The sequence below is a fragment of the Bos taurus genome, chromosome 25 (genome assembly GCF_002263795.3).
Source record: "Bos taurus isolate L1 Dominette 01449 registration number 42190680 breed Hereford chromosome 25, ARS-UCD2.0, whole genome shotgun sequence".
Lineage (NCBI taxonomy): Eukaryota > Metazoa > Chordata > Mammalia > Artiodactyla > Bovidae > Bos > Bos taurus.
Window position 1 is genome coordinate 2,753,751 of NC_037352.1, and position 19,760 is coordinate 2,773,510.

A 19,760-nucleotide genomic window follows, 5' to 3' on the forward strand; every position below is an offset into this window, starting at 1 on the left:
CCCAAGGGCCCCTCCCCGGAAGTGCGTCCCTTCTACTTCCGGTTGGAGTGCTGATCTTGGCGCCAGGCGGCCAGCAGAAGAGGTAGAGCGGCTAGGTGGGCCTAAGTGGTTCCAGACCTGCGCCCCAGGACCCGCCTCTGAGTGGCGTGGAGCCGGGGGTTGTGCTCCTCAGAGCGGCGGTTAGACGCTTGGCGGCTTGCGGTTGAACCCCGGGAAGAGGGAACGGCTTCCACGAAGCCAGGCTGTCTGAGGTAACCTGGAAGCGGCTTCCCCTTCAGCGCCGGCTCCGGAGCCGCCGAGAGACGCCTGTCACTGCTCGCGGCCGCTGCAAGGCGGGTGGTCGGAGCCGGTCGGCCAAACTACCCCGGGCGAGGCCCGACGTCAGGTTCCTGAGGCCGCTCTGCACCCTTTGCGCGGGTGGCGCCCGGGCCCGCGCGGCTGAAACCCGCTCGGACACTGCCTGCAGGCCCAGTGCTCGCGGACGCGCCCCGAGTCGTGTCCACTTTCCCGCCTCCGCCGGCGTTTCCTATACTGGCTGATGTGACCGCGGGAGAAACGAGAGTCCTCCCCTCAGAGATCAGCCTCTGTGATGCAAAAGTTTGTTAAGTGTCCCCCGTGCCCCCTGAGCCGAGTGGGCATAGGGAGCCGGCCTTTTGTAGATACCGCGGCTTCCTGGGCAGAATTTCTGTGCCATTTCTGCTGGGTAACCTCAGGGAAAGTGAGATTCACCAGGCCTTGCTCAGAGGTCTAAATGACCCTTGGAAAAGCTGAAAGTAATCATCACCAGCTCACATGCTCTCCTTTTTTATCTGCTTGACATTTGGATAAACATTTTGTGAACAAGGGTCACCTGTAATTTTTCCTAGATCAAATTCAAAATACACGTATAAATCTTGTGCATAGTTTTCTTTACACGTCTTGCAAAGAAATGTCAAGAATGTTTTCAGTTAGTTGATTTCTTGTGGGCATCCCTTTTTTTTTTTTTTTTGCTGTACTTTGGGAAATATGAGATCTGAATTCTCTGACCAGGGATCAAACCCTTGCCCCCTGCACTGGAAGTGTGGATTCTTAATCACTGGACCCCCAGGAGACTCCCTTGGGAGATGCTTTTTTCAAGAAAATAAGGCTCCAGTTTTCCTAATTACTTTCCTTCTACTCTGGTCTCATAGTTTCAGCTCTCCTGGCAGTAATCACAATGGAAAGTAGCACCTCAAATGGTCCAGGAAGCGAAGGTTTCCATCTCAAGAGGATGAAGGGTAATACAAGTGTACCCACTTACCAAAGACAGAAGATTAGGATGATATGTTGACATTTTAAGAGAAACTCAGAATATTCTCCTAATCTTTTTTTGACATGGAGAGGATGGCATAAGAAGTGCATGAGTTAAATATTTGGATAATCCCAAAACTCGTGGGAGCCAGTGGGTACTAGGTTTTTCACTTGCTAACCTTTCCTGATTTATTTTTTTCTTTTGAGAAGGAGAAGTGACTTACTGGAATTTGTCTTTAATAAGCTGTGCTGTATTCAGTTGGTTAATAGAAAAGGAGCAAAACACAGGCCTGGCAGTTGATTTTTAAAGGTCATTTTTCTCATAATAAGTAGCAAGTAATAAAGTTCATGTGACAATATCTTACTGACGTGAGCTTGTTTCTGCTCTCAGTGCCTTAGGAAGAAGATCCTTTTATTGGTTTTATTCAAAACCAGATCGGGCTTCAGTTGTCAGAGGTAGCCGCTGGTGGGGTGTCTAATACAGGAGCAGAATTGTTCCTGGAGAAGAATGATGACAGTAGATCTGAAGGTGGCTGAGTTCTCGAACCCTCAGATCAGAGCTCTTTGGGAGACCAAAGGACCTGTGGCAGAGAACGCCAGTCAGCATAAGAAACATGCCCCACAGACGGACAGTCTCAGTCCTGAGAGGTCTCACCAGCACTTCCGGAACTTCCTCTATCATGAAGCAGCTGGACCCCGGGAGGTAGTTGACCAGCTTCAAGAATTATGCCGTCAGTGGCTGAGGCCAGAGATTCATTCAAAAGAGCAGATCTTGGAACTTGTGGTGCTAGAGCAGTTCCTGACCATTCTGCCCGGGGACACCCAGACTCTCTTAAAGAAGCAACATCCACAGAGCATCGAGGAGGCTGTGGTCCTGGTAGAACACTTGAAAAAGGAAACTGGCCAAACAAGGAATGGGGTGAGGAGAAAGATTCTTGATGTGCAGTGAAATAGAGTGAAGGTGGATATACTGGGGCAGTTAATTGGGAGAAAAAATGGATTAGGTCACTATTGGATTGCTCCTTTAGCACTTGTGAAGCAGGACCTGAAAGCACAGACCCGCAGCCTTAGTCAGCCCATAGGATTCAGAGATCCTGGTAGAGACTTCCCTGGCCTTAGGGACAGAGTTGAGTTTTGCTCTCTTTGGAGCCAGGGTGTGTTGAGGGTAATGAGCCTAGTCTGGCTTGGCCAAGGAGATGGACCTCAAATTCTTAGAAACATACAAAAAGCACTAAGGAGCTGGAGAGTTCAGGACAGATCAGAAATGAAAGATCTCTGAGAGACCAAAAGAGAGCGAAGATACGACAGAGAAGGAACAAACCAAACGACTAGGGGACAACTGCCCAGGAAGGGGAAAAAGTAGAAAGAACACAGAGAAAGAAAGATTTGAAATCCCAGCAGAGTAGCTGAGAGAAGAAAGACCCTGAGGGATAGTGTCCTCTGTACCATAGGCGAGAGCCTCCACTGCCCTCTCTCAGTGGTTGTTCCTGGCTCTGCTCTGAGTGGGGATCCAGGACATGCCCTTGGGCAGGTGACAGCTCACCAGCTGGCCTCAGGCCCACTGTGAATACCAGGAGGGCACGTGTTTTGTATCAAAATCATTTGGGGATAGGACAGAGCCATTTCTCTTACCCGCTTTTTTCTCCATTTCATCCCCATTGTCTTTAAGAATCTTCCCTGACTATGTGGAAAATCTGGTTGACAGGACAACTTTTAAATTCAATTCCTTAATCTTCTGAGAAAAGACAGGAAACCACTAAGGCAAGGATCTAAGTTGGGAGAGAAAGCCTGTCAAGGCAGCATGAGAACAGGTGGCCTGTGCAACCCTGTTAGTGGGCTGAACTGGGCTGAATTCAGAGAGTGGGACTGCTGTCTTGGAGAGCTGGCAGTAACTACACCCTTTACTGGTTTCTCCCAGTTTTCCTATGTTGTGTATGGATTGTTCTTGTGGAAAATTGGTGGCTGGTATCTCTAGGTCTTTGTGTCATTTCCTTCAGCGTCTCCCTCTTTCCCCGCAGTCTGCACTCTCTGCTTTTTCCTCCCTCTCCCATCAAGCCCAAACCAAAAGTCAGTTCTGTGGTAACAAGTATGGGGGTTATTTCTAGGTTGCAGTCCAGGAGCTGGGAAAGGAGGCAGTGCTCTTGGGAGAAGCAGCAGAGGCCCCAGGCTTCCAGCTGAAGCCAGCAGAGTCCCAGCCAGTGGGCATGTCCCTGGAGGAAGAAGTTTGGAATATACACCAGGGTCTACAAGAGCCACTGAGCAGGAATACCCACAAAGAACCTGAGCCCGTATGTGAGAGGGGTAAGGATCTTCATGTTACTTTTCTTCTCCTGGGAGGTGGGATATAATTTAAGCCAGAATGTGTGTGCACTTTCTGGTTACCCTGCCCTGTGGATCTACTAATGCAGCTACATTAGCAATTAGGATGCCCCCCAGGTGGCGGTAGAATAGGTCATGTGGGGTTGAGGGTGGGGGTTGGCCTAAGATACAGAAATCTCCCAACCGCAGAACCCTGGTAATAACACCAGCAATTGTTTTTAGAAAAGTAAAGATGGTCTGGCTCACCTCATCTTGAAAATACAGAAGAAATCTGGATCAGAATGGGTGGTTAGTGACAGAATGTTAGTAATAGAATGTGTATACTACTGTGTACCAAGGAAAAAGTAATAAATGATTTAAAAACTATTTCCTACTGTATACTGGAGTCCTTGAGTACTTCATTTGCAAATATGTTTAAAGTTTGCCAAGGTGACCAATTTATGTCATCAGAGGAAAATAATAAAAAGAGTTTTCTTTTGTTAATTTTGCTTGTGGAAACTGGGGCACCTGTTGTAGAGGCTGGTAGATACTTGGTTCTCATTAACAAGGAGAAAGCCATTTCTGTGCACCACATGCTTATAAAACATCTCATCAATCCTGAAAAAATCAGGGTCTTCTGTCTTTTAGAACTGACCATAGCATATTAGAAACATAAGCAAGAAATATTTACTATGGCTCCATTTCACCCACAGTGGGGCCTGCTCACCGGATCCTAGCCTTTCCTGAGCAGACAGACACCAAAGACTGGACAGTGGCACCTGAGCTTGTCTTGCCTGAGTCCCAGGTGAGCTGTGCTTTCCAGAATCTTGGGCTACCTCTCCCTGCTGCCCATGACCCACCCTGCCCAGCAGATGCTCAGAGGACTTAACGCAGATTTTCTCAGGACTTTGGGCACCTGTTTGCTGATCCCGTGCTTACTTCCTTTCTACTATCTCACTTAAAATTAATTTATGTGCTGTTAGTTCCTTTAGTGACTGGCTTACCATGCAGTTCATGGCTCAGAAGGTTGGGCCACTTTTGAAGTGGCAAGTACTTGGCTGAAGCCCATTCTCTTCTTTAGAGCTTATTGACATTTGAAGAAGTGGCCATGTATTTTTCCCAGGAAGAATGGGAGTTACTGGATCCCACTCAGAAGGCCCTCTACAATGATGTAATGCAAGAAAACTATGAGACTGTCATCTCTCTAGGTAAAGTTTCTTTTTCCCCTTCCCTTTGCACAGCAGTGGACTAATCTGTCCTGTTTTGGGGGGTACTGAGAATGCACCCTTGTGAGAGTCTGTTCTAGTAGCTGACTGGTTCTCAACTAGATGGTGTGGGCAGGGAAAAGGTACACCAGATCACCAGCAAGCTTTTAACACGTGTACATACTCATTCCTTATCCTAAATCTTGATCCTTCTCTTTTTCCCTCAAAATCGCTCTTCTCTTATCTTTCCTTCACCCAGTATTTTAGGCTAGAAAACTTGTGGTCATCCTTTGCACCAATCTGTTCCAACCCCGGTAGTACTAATGCATCACTAGTTCTCTTGGCTCTACCTTCCCGTGTGGCCTGAGTCCAACCAAGTCTCAGCCTCCTGTGCTTTAGCATTGTGGTGTAAGCAGCGGCAGTCTCTAATAATGTCCACCTCCATACTTGGCACCCCCTGCCAGCATTCCTCCCTGCCTGCAGTCTGTTCACACAGCAGCCAGAATCCTTTAAAAAACCAGTTCATATCAGAACATGGCTCAACATCAAAGCCTTACCGTGATTTTTCACACATTCAAAATAAATCCAAACTCCTTATAGAGTCACCCAGGAACCCCCAAGTTCTGGCCCCGCTTCACTTTCCTCCCCTAGTCTGCCACTCCTGCCCTGCTCAGTCTTCTTTAGCCACACTGGTCTTGCTGTTTCTTGAACTCACCAAACTCATTCCGACCTTTGGGTTTTCTGTACCTGGCACATTGGACTCCGTACTGCATTGTACAACACCTCTAAGTTTTGTCCAACTCTGAAGAATTCATGTCATGTAAAGAAAAAAAGATTTCCTTTTCTTAACTTCACTCGTGAAAACTGAAGAGTCAAGTGGGAAACCTGTCTTAGGGGCTAGTAGATGCTTGTTTAAAATGAGATAGCTACTTCTCGGTACCATGTAACACTTGTAAAGTTGTTCTATCTCAACTGAAAGAATCAGGATCTTCTATACTTTTGAATTAAGCCTAGGATGTTCAAAGATGGGAGGGAGAGAGATTTTCTTGTTCTTCCACAGCTGTGCCTGCTCACCAGCTCCTAGCCTTTCCTAAGCAGACAAATACCAGTGAGTGGACAGTGGCACCTGAGCTCATTCTGCCTGAGTCCCAGGTGAGCTGTACTTTTCAGCTTCTTGGGGCTGCCTCTCCCTGCTGCCCATGACCTGCCCTGCCCAGCAGGTGCTCAGAGGTGTCCCAGATGTTCCCCCTGGGGAACTGAGTACCTCCTGGGCTGTTTGCTGATCCCTTGCCTACTTTCTGCCATCTTGCTTTAAAATAATTCATGTGCTATTAGTTCCTTTAGTGACTGGCTTACCTTGTAGTTCATGGCTTAGAAGATTGGGCTGCTTCTGTAGTGGCAAGTACTGAGCTGAAGCCCATTCTCTTCTTTAGAGCTTGTTGACATTTGAAGAAGTGGCCATGTATTTTTCCCAGGAAGAATGGGAGTTACTGGATCCCACTCAGAAGGCCCTCTACAATGACGTAATGCAAGAAAACTATGAGAGTGTCATCTTTCTAGGTAAAGTTTCTCCCCTTCACTTTGCCTAGGAGTGGACTAAACTGTCCTGTTGTTGGCATACTGAGGATGCACCCTTGTGAGAGAGTCTCTGTTCTAGTAGCTGACTGGTTCTCAATAAGATGGTGTAGGCAGGGATCACCAGATCACCAGGGAGCTTTTCCCCAGTACACATTCCTTATACTGTTGGAATTCTTGATCTCTTCTTCCATCTAAACTTGCCCTTACATCTTTCTCATTTCTGTAAAAGGCATCCCCATTCATCCACTTGCTCAGAGCAAGCAATGTCCAGTCACCCTTTACCTCGATCTGCTATAATACCCCACGAAGTCTAGCACTCTTGGTTCCACCTCACAGTGTAGCCTGAGTGTCACATCTCAGCTTCTTGTGCTCGTAGCATCCTGGTCTTAGGTAGCAGCATCTCTATCGAGGTTTACCTCAGTATGTTCTTCCTGGCACCCACTGCCTGCCCTCTCACAGTCTGTTTCCTATGTGGCAGCCAGAGTCTTTTAAAAACCTGACCAGATCATGACATTTTCTGCTTCAAACCTTACAATAACTTCTCATAACGTTCAGAATAAATCCAGGTTCCTTACCAAGACCCAGGACCCTCCAAGGTCTGGCCCTTCCTCATCAACCTGCTGTCGTCTCCTGCCACTTGTGCCCTTGCTCTGGACCCTCTAGTCACACTACTCATCTTGTTTCATGGACTTGATGTGCTCATTTCTTCCTCCTTCCCTCTGCCTGGCCCACATTTCTGCCTCATGACAAAATCCTCATTTTAGGGTTCTGCTCAGATGTTACTTAAGGAGACTTTTTATACAACTTTATATCTCAAGTAGCTTCACAGAAGCAGAATCTTAAAATGTTCTCTTACCCTCCCTTAGTTTTCTTCAAAACATGTATCACTTCCTGACATTTTATTTGCTCGTCTGTTGATGTTAGATTGTTTCACTCTGCACAAGAATATAAGCTTTTTGAGATCAGGGGACTTGATTTATTTAGCACTATGTCCCTGGCACATAGAGGGTGCCTGGTGCACCATAGCCACTCACTACATATTTATGGTATGACTGAGTGATGAATACTTTCCATACTTGGCAGTAAGATTTTGAGAAAGTCCACTAAGTAATTCTTGTCTGTTTCTTCCACCTGGATGTGAACCAGTGAGCTATAGGAGTGGTAGAAATCTTTTCTAGTCCAGTGTTTGGTGCTTGAGGACTAAATAAAAAGTTAGTTTTATTTAGTTATTTTGTTGAACTTTTACTAAATAAAAGTAATGATGGCATGTATCATTTATGCCTGATACTCCACCCACGGACCTTTGCATTGACTCCCCTGAACCTGGACTTATCTAGTTTAAGTCTTCCTGTTTTTCAACTGTGGTGTTGGAGAAGACTCTTGAGAGTCCCCTGGACTGCAAGGAGATCCAACCAGTCCATCCTAAAGGAGATCAGTCCTGGGTGTTCATTGGAAGGACTGATGCTGAAGCTGAACCTACAGTGCTTTGGCCACCTCATGTGAAGAGTTGACTCACTGGAAAAGACCCTAATGCTGGGAGGGATTGGGGGCGGGAGGAGAAGGGGACGACAGAAGATGAGATGGCTGGATGGCATCACTGACTCAATGGACATGAGTTTGGGTGAACTCTGGGAGTTGGTGACGGACAGGGAGGCCTGGCGTGCTGTGATTCACGGGGTCGCAAAGAGTCGGACACGACTGAGTGACTGAACTGAATTGAATAGTTAATAGGACTAGTGTGTGTATTTCTTGCAGCCTTTGCAGTTTGATTCTACCTTAGTAGAATGTGGGATATTCTTGGTAGCAGAAGATGGGGATCATGCACTATATTTCTGTGCCCTATATCTTTTTCACTGGTCCAGCTCAGGTTTATTTCTCAGTCTCTGCTTTGCATATCCATCCACCAATGAAGTATGTTATAAACCTGATATGAGATTTGGTGTTGTAAACTATTCAAGCATCCTTTGCTGTTCCTGAAATAGTTTGAAATTAGTGAACTGTTGTTAAGTTACCAGTCTTTGACCTCAGTTTTTCTGTTTCACAGCATTATTTGTGCTCCCCAAACCTAAAGTGATCTCCTGTCTAGAGCAAGGAGAAGAGCCATGGGTTCAAAGACCCCTGGAGTTCAAGGACAGTTCTGAAGAGCTGCCTGCAGGTAAGTAGACCATGGGAAGAAGGGAAATGTGCCATGATAGGAATCTTTGCAAGGATTTCACATTTTATAGTTCTGCTTATCTATTTTTTTAAAAATTAGTGTTTGTCCAGTTTTTCTTTTCATTTACTATGGTTTACTTGCTCTGACATATAGTAAGCTGTTTCTCACATTTATTCCAGCAGGGCTGAAGCTTAAAAATGACACTGAAAATATTCAGTCTCTATGTCTTTCTGACTTAGAAATACAAGCACCAGTAGCTATAGCATCAAGAAAGGCCAGATTGAAAGTTCCCCAGAAAACAATTGGTAAAGAAAATCATGGTGATGTGCATAGGGTGGGGAAATTGCACCGAGATTTTCCGGTGAAGAAAAAAAAGAAACTTTCAACCTGGAAACAAGAGCTGCTGAAACTTATGGATCTTCAGAAGAAAGAACGTGCAGCAGAAAGGCCTTTTAAATGCCAGGAATGTGGGAAAAGCTTCAGAGTTAGCTCTGACCTCATTAAACACCAGAGAGTTCACACGGAAGAGAAACCATATAAATGTCAACAATGTGATAAGAGGTTTAGGTGGAGCTCTGATCTTAATAAGCACTTAACAACACACCAAGGAATAAAACCATATAAATGCTCATGGTGTGGGAAAGGCTTCAGTCAAAAGACAAATCTCCACACACACCAAAGAACTCACACTGGAGAGAAGCCCTTTACTTGTCATGAATGTGGGAAAAAATTCAATCAAAATTGCCACCTTATTAAACATCGGAGAACTCACACAGGTGAGCAGCCTTACACCTGTACCACGTGCAGGAGGAACTTCAGCAGACGCTCAAGCCTTCTTAGACACCAGAAACTCCACCAGTAAAGGGACGTTTGTTCAGTGTCCTCAGTCTAAAGAAATTTATCAAGTGGAACTTGACTTTAAAGTTAAGAAAAATACAAAATTATGAAGCATGAAGAATTTTTCATCAGGAAACTTTGGGATATAAACATGTGTCATAGAAGGAATCAAGGTTGACTCTTCAAAGGATTTGTTAGTAGTTGCACTACTTGCTATTTTTACTAAAAGCTTCCAGGGAATTCCTTAGCAGGAGAGGTGTTCTAAGAACATTCTGAGGAAAGCGAAAAGCTGTTTGGGGATGTATATAGCAAAACAGCAAATTCAGCTTTGCATAGCAGATGCAGCTATGAAATAATCTTTTTTGGCCACAGAGGTAAATATTGTTGGTTTGCATTGATTTCCCAAGGCACTCAAACTTCATATGATGGACACATTTGTATTATAGCATGGTCTTCCAAAACAAAAAGCAATAATATGCATGTTTAGTTGCATACCGTTGTCTTCCAGGTTTGCCAGTTTCAATAATCTCATGGGCAAAAATGAATTGTAATGTAAAACTTTTGAAGAACCTAATTGGATTTTCTTAAGTGTCCCATCATTGGGCGTTGTTCACAAATTTGGACATTGAGTTCCTTGGTTAACTTTTTAGCAAATGCAGCTCTTGAATCCTATTAGTATAATTTTTACTCTGATGAAATATTTTCTTCAGCAATATCGATTCTATCCAGATGAACACATATAATCACTATTTTATGCCTCTCTGCTGGTGAATTAATCACTATTTTATGCCTCTTGAAAAGGGAGAGCACCTCTAAGAAGGAGATAGAATGGAAACAGGTTGGAATCTTTAGCCATGTAAAGAAGAACTTTCTGCAATAAAAGAAACTAGACTCTTTATATCACAATATCAATAGGATAAAACAGCCATGAAAATGAGCACTTTTTTTCAAGGTCTAAATGGAAATTAATGGGAATTCAGGATCATCTTCTCAGGTTTTTATCTGTTTGCATTTTAATTTGGTTTTTGTTTGTTGTTAAGAACAAGGAGAGAGTTACATTTGTCTGGGAACTAGAGTGTTTTCTGCACCAGGATCTTGTGGCTCCCTGGGCATGTTATTCTGGGAATCCAGTGAGCTGGAGACCAAGTTCCCAAAAGGGGAGCTAATGCTGGGTGGCAGGCAAGGATGGACAAATGCACCTCTACATTGGTTAACTTACACTGTAACTGTTAAGCAGGCAAGGACATCCTACTCCTGTTTTCTCCATCCTTTCAGGTAACAGCCTTAGGTTACGAATTTGATAGATTGCTAGAAATCTCCTTAGGTTGTGAGTTTTCTTGTAACTCCCCCTTTTATCTGCTCAGTGATGCAGATATGTTCCTGGTAAAGCATCTAGGTGTAATCAGGAAAGGAGTTAAATTATCTCTCCCAAATCTCTGACTTTATAAAGTAAGGAAGTTAGGCTTAAAGAGATCCAGAGGCTTGTTACAACCACATAGTTAGTGGGTCTGTTGGCTGTCAACTTAGCTGCATCAGTCAGGCCTGAAGGCAGGATCAGCAGAACTGATCTATATGTTGTTCCGGTCCAGCCAGCCTGGATGATATATTGTTTCTAGCTAGTAAAACATGCCTGTTTCTTGATTGGTTACTGAAACATTCTTAAATCTCCATTTTCTTTGTGAAATAGAGATAATGCTTAACTCAGGGTTCTCTGAGGATTAGAGGGATTGATGAAGGAAAAGCACCTGATGATCTGATAGTGGGGTCTCAGACACTGTACACATCCTTCTCTTTCCTCTGAGCCACAGTGGTGTGTTGGGTAGACTGACCACACTGAAGGAGCAGATCCATTTGTGGCTGTTGCAGCTTCTTCCAGGAGCTGAGCACTTGTGGTGGTTTGCTCAGTTGATTTGTTCCTTGGCTTCAGTGCTTTATGGTGTAAGTCACCTGACCTGATGGTGTGTCTCTCTCAGCAGGATTTCATTATCTTCCCTAAGATGAACTCTAGCAAGTATTATTTCCTAAGTGCAGGTAGCTTTGCAGCTCTGGTCTGTATGGATCTTACTGAACATCCTTGGTCTTAAACCCCTGGGATTCTTGTCTCTCCTCCCAATATATACAGGTTTGGATTTCTTGCTGGTGCTACATTCATTCATTCAAGTTAATGAGATCTTGTTATGCGCCCAGGTACTCTTCTAAAGTAAGGATACAGTAGTGGACAAGGATACAAAATGTTTATCCTCATGGACCTTGTATCCTAGTGAACAGTAAGAAGGGAATGGTTAGATGTTTTTGCTTCTTGCAGTTAGGGTCCAGACATAGTTTTGAGCAGTGGGTTACGTGCAGAGGTCTCACTTCTTGGCTGAAACATTTACTTGTTGGTGCAGGACCCTAATGCTGTTTTTTCCTGCCTCAGCCATGTAAGCATATAGAAGAGGAGACAAAATTCAGAACAGTCTGGAATGCCAAGCACCCAACAATGGGGAGCAGTACCTGTTCTGGAGAGTTCCCTAGACCTGTAATGGACTTTGTAGGAAGGATTAATAAACTTTTATTGTGTTAAAACACTGGGATGTTGGTGCTGTGTGTTTCTGCAGCATAACCTGGCCTGTCTTGTTGGAAACATTAGAACAGATCCAGCACTTGCTGGATGGCACATGTAACCCTGGAGATGTTGACAGTCTTCTTGAAACAGGAGAAATATGAGCCTTAGAATGAAGCCAACACCACAGCAGACAGAGCAGGGTGATACTCAGGTTTTAGAGACACCACTGAGCTGTAGGATCAAGCATCACCTGATACCTAGAATTGCACTGGACTTTTTAGCTACATAAATCTATACATTTCTTATTATTTAAGCCAATGTGATTGGCATTTCTGTTCATTGTAACTGAAATAATTCTAATATAGAGAGCAATAACTGATTTAAGATAATATATGTAGGAGAGGAACAGTGTTCTTGTATATATACTTATTTAATTCTTTCAGTATGGAAATTATCAAAATATCTAAAGTAGAGAAAATAATATGACCCTTATATAGGCTTTAAAAATTTTGCCAGTTTTTACATTTACCCACTCCATTGTTTTTGTTTTTATTTTGTTTGGGGTGGGTGGCTGGGTTTTGGAATATTTGGAATATTTTGTTTTGGAATATTTGAAGCCAATCTCAGACATTATGACATTTCATGCATAAATAGTTTCTTTGTTAGAGATAAAAAATCCTTGATAGTCTCTGCTCTAATCTGTCTATGAAAAAGAATTCCCAGTCAACAGAGGCTGTTTCCACATGGCGCAAGCTTAATTGAGAACATGGGAGCTGCCTTTTCCTCCCTCAGAGGGCTACCAGAACTTGACCAACAGCTTCTCAATATAACTCTGTAAGAGGACCCTCTTGGTCTCCTCCGCACCCCACGGTATTCATTTATGAGAACCAACAAGCAGCCTTGATGCCTCATAATAAGGGTGGTCCACAAGGAATACTAGATGCCTGTCATAATCACTTGAGCAACTTATTAAAAGTTGAAACTTCATGATCAACTGCTAACTTTTAACAAGCCCCAGTGTGATTTACTCATTAAGAGTTCAGTAGTAATAGTTAATTGTTGGTTTCCTAGAAGCCATCAAAGAACAAAATAATAGTAATTACTTTTTAACATTTTCATATGGGACATTTACACTGAAGCTCAAAAAGTGCCCTCATTTACCTACTTTTCATTGGTGGTCCTTTTTTTCTTGAAATAATGTATAAATGAATGCTAAAAATACTATAGTAAAAATGCTTTTTACTATAATTTGTAATCCACTTCCTTCTAAGCATTCCTGTTTGATTGTATTTTTTACAATTAGCATTTAACCATCACATTTCAGTAACTGCTAAGATGAAAAATGAAGTGGATATTTAATATTCCTATTCTAGTTTTTTCCTTATTTGGTACCATACATTCTCTTAATGAAGTTTCTCTCCTTTTCCCTGGTTGGTGTCCACTTGTTCCCTTGATACTCTTTCTGTTGTTCTAAGGTTATTATTCTGTGCTTCAGCAGTCAGTGTTCTAATAGTCAAGAAGTGTGGTGCAAACTACTTTGACAGATGCCTTCATGGCCAGTTCAGCTTACCTTACTTTATAACTATTGACTTAATCAACAAAGTGTTTTTTGCAACCAGTCCTGGTGCCATAAGTTAGGATTTATCACCTTTAATTCCCAAATTGATGTATTAACTGTGCTGCCAAAAACTGGTTCTGTCTTTATCTCTGCCTGTGGATGTTTGCTCCCTAAAACTGTTGGAGAGATATGTACTGTGAATGTTCATTTATTCATTCAACATCAGATACTGATATAGAGCACTTATGTGCCAGGAGCATTGTTTTAGGTGCTGAGATTTTATGTTTATGAATATTTTTGGTTTTGCATTTTTGCTTCTAAAGAATGCTGGATTGGGGATAAAGTGGGCATTCTTTAGGCTCCTTCTCCATGGTTTAAACAACTTGTATAATATTTGTTGTATTCATTTGTTTGGCACTTTGGCTTTCCATGGTCAGTTTCCCACTCTGCCTTACCTTCAAGACCAACCACAGCTTCCCAAAAACAGAATAGGAAAAACACAACTCTACTGTCTTACATACCTTAATGTTTTGTTGGGTTTTTTTTTTTAATGTGGTTGGGTTGATTTAAACTCTTTACATTTTGTGAGTGGATTTGCACAATCTGGAGAGCATCTCCAATAATTTTTAAGAAAATATTATAAGTAGAGACATAATTAGAGCATTAGAGCAGAAATAAGAAATCTAGCTACATTCTCAGTAAGTCATGAAGACAGAAAGCCAACTCTTATGAAAAGTTGGGCACTTTAGTATATCAGCAATTATATCCTACTTGCCAAAAGAGTATTTTTAAAGCTTGTGTCAAGTTTTTATAACTACAAACCCCCAAATGATGAGAAACATCATCTCAGGAAGCATTACTTGACACTAAAGAAACTCAGTAGTGGAGAGATTATTATTGAAGAATTTGAGTAGACATTTCTCACAATAAGATATACAACTGGGCAGTCAGCATATAAACAGGCATTCAACATCATTAGCCTTCAGGGAAATTCAAATCAAAATCACACTGAGTTCCCTGGCAGTTCAGTGGTTAAGGCTCTGTCACTACCAAGGGCCCAGGTTTGACCCCTAATTGGGAAAATAAAATCTCACAATTCGCCAAAGAAACAAAAAAACATTGAGATACCACTTAACCTCCCCTAATGTGGCTATAACCAAGATTAATACATGTTATCAAGGATGTGAAGAAATTAGAACCCTCACACACTGCTTGTGGAAATTTAAATTGTACAGCCATTGAAGAAAACATTTGATCAGTAACTTCAAAAGTTAAACATAGAATTTCCATTTGTCCCAGCAATTCGACTGCTAAGCATTGTATATACCCAAGAGAAATGAAATCTTATGTCCACAAAAAACCTTATATATGAACATACATAGCAGCATTAGTCACAGTAGCCCTGAAGTAGAAAGGACCCCAAAATCTACCAACTGATAAATGGATAAAAAATGTTATAGTTGTACAACGGGATATTATTAGCAATATAAAAATAAAGGAAATTATGATACATGCTGTGACATGGATGAATGTTGAAAACATGCTAAGTGAAAGTAGTTAGACATAAAAGGTCACATGTATTACATATCAAGAATAGACAAATCTTTAGAGAGCAAAAGTGAATTAGTATTTTCCAGGAACTGGAAGCTGCAGGGGGTCGAGTTTGCTAAAGATACGGGGCTTTTTCAGGGGATGAAGAAAATGTTCTGAAATTAGTGATGATGAAATGTAAATATACTAATAAACTGCTGAATTAAATACTTTAAATTGTGGATTTTATTATGTATCTTATATCACAATTTAAAAAGTGACAAGGGATGTAAGTATGTATCATAATGCTGTTTTTATCTTCATTTCCTTAATGACAAGTATACTTCCAGTATTAATACTAGCAGGTGGAACAGGGAAGAAGATGGTGGACAACAAAAAAAGGAAGATAAAGTATAGGCTTTGAAAAGAAGTAAACTAATTTATGACGATTTGCAGAAGCAGGGATTAGGTGTTAGAGTGGAGAACCAGTAATACAGGAAAGAAAGAATATTGTATAAAGATTGGAAAAGCACTAGAAAAACTAATAGTATTAGGGTTCCAGCTCTGGCTAAGTTAAAATAAGCATGCTTCACCTTTTTTCTCACATAGACAACAACCTTAAAATTTGGGTAAAATGCATGGAGCAGCTATTTGACAACTTTATTAATCGCAGGTGAATTGGAGAACAACAGTAGAATTCAAAGCATCACAGAACTGATAGTGAATTTACAATTTATGTTCTCTGATATTCCTTTACCTCAGATTAGCACAACTAGCAACCTGAAAATGAAACTGTAGTAACATGCAGACAAAAATACAACATTTATTTATGACAAACTCAGGGAACTAGGAAAAGAATGGAACTTCTTCAACCTATAAAAGAGCGTCTATTTTTATAATTAATTTTCCCACAAGTTGTGGGATCCCAGTTTCCTGACCAGGGATTGGACCCAGGCCATGGCACTGAAAGCACCAAATCCTAATCATTAGGTCACCAGGGAACTCCCAAAGAGCATCTACTTTTTAAAAACCCATTGTAAGCACCCCGCCCCTGCACTGCGCAAATGGCGAGTGAGACAGCGGAGACGCGCTGAGGAGCGGAGGCGAGAGTGCAAAGCCGCTTCGCCCCTCATAGTCCGGAGCCCGGCCGGGCCCTGCTGCAGGGAATATGTACTCTTCCATTCTTGAAACCGAGTCACACAGCGAGGAGAGCGGCGGCTCAGCCAATGTGGTTTATAACATTCACGTGAATGGAGTCCTGCAGTGTTGCGTGCGCAACAGGCAGCTCCTGGGGTTGCACGAGCAGCTTCGGAAGGAATATGGGGCCAATGTGCTTCCTGCATTTCCCCCAAAAAAGCTTTTGGCTTTGACACCGGCAGAGTGAAACAGGAGACAGCAGTTAGAGAAGTACATGCAAGCTGTTCGGGAAGACCCATTGCTTGGGAGCAGTGAGACCTTCAATAGTTTCCTTCGTCGGGCACAGCAGGAGGTCCTCACAGAAGAGGTCTCTTTGGAAATGCCACTCAGCAACGGGCAGAAAGTTCTGGTCAACGTGCTAACTTCAGATCAGACTGAATATGTCCTGGAGGGTGTGGCTGCAATGCTGGATATTCCAGATGACTTGATCAGCTACTTCAGTCTCTTTCTAGTTCGAGAAAAATAGGATGGAGCCTTTTTGTTTGTACGGAAGTTGCAAGAGTTTGAGTTGCCTTATGTGTCTGTTACCAGTCTTCAGAGTCAAGACTGTAAGATTCTGCTAAGGAAGAGTTATTTGGACTCTACCTACGACGACAATGTCATGGAGAACCGGGTTGGCCTGAACCTGCTTTATGCTCAGATGGTAGCAGACATTAAGCGTGTGTGGATCCTGGTGGCCAAGGAACAGTAGCAGCTCAAATCACTGCAGGAGGAGGTCTCCAAGAAGGAGTTCCTGCGGCTGGCCCAGACACTGCGGCACTATGGCTACTTGCGCTTTGATGCCTGTTTGGCTGTCTTCTCAGAGAAGGACTGTCTGTAAGCACCCGGCTCCTGCACTCCGCAAATGGCGAGCGAGACAGCGGAGACGCGCTGAGGAGCGGAGGCGAGAGTGCAAAGCCGCTTCGCCCCTCACAGGCAACAGTGAGCTCAGCCTCCAGCTCCGCCTGCCTGGCCAGCAACTCTGTGAAGTCTCCTTCCGGGTCACCCGCATGCGATGCTGGTGGGTCACCTCCTCTGTGCCACTGCCAAGCTGAGGCACAAGCAGCCTCGGCCGGGGTGAGGTACACCTGGAATTGGCTTTTGAATACCTCATGAGCAAGGACCAGCTACAATGGGTCACCATCACCAGCCCCCAGGCTATCATGATGAGTATCTGCTTGCAGTCCATGGTAGATGAACTGATGGTGAAGCAATCTGGCGGCAGTATCAGGAAGATGGTGCACCGGCGGGTGGGGGGCACCCTGAGATGCTCAGACAGCCAGCAAGCCGTGAAGTCACCACTGCTGCTTGAGTCACCAGATGCCATGGGAGTCCATGGTCAAACGCTCAAACAAGCTGAGTGCTGTGAACCTGCGGGTGATTGGCACGCCTGGTACAGATGCCAGTGCTAGTGACATCCACGGCAGTTTCGCCTTTATGGGCATTGGAGACGAGTACCTGTGATCTCCAGCACTCGGATATCTGCCCTTTGCCCTTTGCCCTGGGGGAATGTTCAGAAACTAGCCCTGTGCCTATATCCCAACCTGCCTCCCAAACGGGGCATTTTCCTTTCTCTTGTCCCCTTTTCTCCTCTCGGCCAGGGGCGTCCTAACCCACCTCTTTTTCCCCCACCGTCCCCCATCCTGGGACTGGCTACACAAAGGATCACCTAGAGCTGGCCCTCAATGCCAAATTAGCATTTAGTATTTTGCACAAAGTCCACCGGACCATGGCCACCTGCCTGGGGAGGAACTACAGTTCCCTCCAGGCTGCTTCTGGCTTCTAGGGGCCATGAGTCAAGGGGTTGGGCAGAGGTCTGTGTGTGGTCTGGCCCAGCTCTCCATCATTAAATTCAGCCTGATTGCTGCCTAAAACAAACAAACAAACCCTATTGTACATATCACACTTAATTGTCAGAAACCGAATGCTTTCCCTCTGAGCTAAGGAACAAAAGAAGAATACCCACTCCTGTCACTCCTGTTTAGCATTGTACTGGAAGGCTTGGCCAGTCCAATCAAGAAAGAAAAGGAAATACAAAACATCCAGATTGGAAAGGAAAAACAAAACGTTCTTATTCACAGGTGACATGATTGTCAATGTAGAAAATCCTAAGACCCTACCAGAGTTTCTGGAGCAAGGACATTTAGTAAGATCACATGATGCAAAGTCAACAAACAAATTCTCTTTCTATACACTGGAATTAATATAGTTTATAATAGCTTCAAAAAATTAAATAGTTATAAATCTAGTGAAACATGAAGTCAAACAAGTCCTAAATAAATGGGAGGACTTAATCATGTTCATCTGTTTTGATCTTTACAGTGTTCCTGTTTACTGTGTTCATTTTATAGATGATGAAACAAAGTGCGAGAGAGATCCACTGGCTACCACAGCTAATTATTTGCAGACTACAACAAGGTTCCCAAGTCTCTAGGTTCCTAACGTTCTAGGATATCTTCCTGCATTTATTTATTTGTTTAACTAGCTGAGCAGGGTCTTAGTTGCTGCACGTGAACTCTAAGTTTCAGCACGTGGGATCTTTTAGTTGCGGCATGTGGGATCTAGCTCCCCTGCCAAGGGTCGAACCCCACACTCCCTGCATTGGAGCGCAGAGTCTTTAGCCACTGGACCACCAGGGAATTCCCTGCCTCCCTATTTAGACAGCAGGGTAATTGGATGGCTATATTGACATGAAAGAGAGGTGGGTGGGGAAGAGAGGGACAGAATTGTGTTTGATTATGGGAAGAAGTGAAGGAAGAGCAGTGATTCTCGATAGTACTACTGTGGCTGTCTCGTCTGTAAACGGAGGGCGAACAGGTGCTACAAGGACCCTTCAAAATAAGAGAAACGGAAGCGCCCAAACTGAAAGGCCTGGCGATTCATGGGGTCGCAAAGAGTCGGACACGCCTGAGCGACTGAACTGAACTGAACCAATGGGAGGGATTAACAAATAAGCGGTTTAAATAGGTTATGACGCAACGAGGATCCCGTCTTCTTATTGGGTAAGACTGCTGTCGATTAGCGAAGGGGCGGGACCAGTTGGGGAGGGCTATGCTTGTTCCGCGGCGCTGGTTTCTGGCTTAGCCTTTGCGCATGCGCCAGACTTTTTGTAAGTCATGGCTTGCACAATGGCAGCTTCCGGCCGCGCTCTGGGAAAGACGGCCTGGTGGTTGACTGACTGGGTTGAGGGCGGTTTTCCCGGTGGGCGGACCCGAGCCCTGTAGCTCCCTCCTCTCTGAGGCTGTAGTCGTGTCTCGGATCCTTGAACGGGAAGACACTCAGTGGCCATGAGCTGCAACCTCCTCTGTTTGGAGAGGCCTGGGAACGCGGAAGCCTGGTGTGTGGGCCCTGTCGCTCTTCGCCCTGTCCCTCACTTTCCCCGTGAAGTCGCCTTTGAAAGGCCCTACGCCTCTTGTTCTTGTGATTTACGCGAATAAAGCACTGGTTCACCAAGGCCTTATGGCACTCATGTGCTGGGCAGTGGGGACACGAAGACAGCTCAGAACTCCTTGTCTTCAGAGAGCGCCTAGACTATGGAGTGGATTACCCCGCAGAAACAAATTCTGGCGTTTAGGTGGATAATGTAGCTGAGCAAGAGCCGTGTACCTC

At 43.9% G+C, this 19,760-nt stretch overlaps 1 protein-coding gene and 1 pseudogene across 4 annotated transcripts; both read left to right on the plus strand.

The window, feature by feature from the left end:
* Positions 1–52: 52 nt before the first annotated feature.
* Positions 53–15,212, plus strand: ZNF75A (zinc finger protein 75A). Of its 4 annotated transcripts, none has more exons than XM_059881131.1 (9): positions 53–251; positions 1,661–2,188; positions 3,375–3,570; positions 4,281–4,372; positions 4,649–4,775; positions 5,833–5,924; positions 6,206–6,332; positions 8,395–8,505; positions 8,685–15,212. In XM_059881131.1, exons 2-9 carry the CDS (start codon positions 1,778–1,780, stop codon positions 9,365–9,367), a joined length of 1,839 nt encoding a protein of 612 aa, XP_059737114.1. In that variant the 5' UTR covers positions 53–251; positions 1,661–1,777; the 3' UTR covers positions 9,368–15,212. The 4 variants fall into 4 exon arrangements, with proteins under 4 accessions (XP_059737114.1, XP_059737115.1, XP_059737116.1 ...); XM_059881132.1 differs by having other exon boundaries at positions 8,688–15,212; XM_059881133.1 differs by lacking the exons at positions 5,833–5,924; positions 6,206–6,332.
* Positions 15,213–15,275: 63 nt separating this feature from the next.
* LOC104970114 (sorting nexin-17-like) lies at positions 15,276–18,394 on the plus strand (annotated as a pseudogene).
* The last annotated feature ends 1,366 nt before the right edge of the window (positions 18,395–19,760 follow it).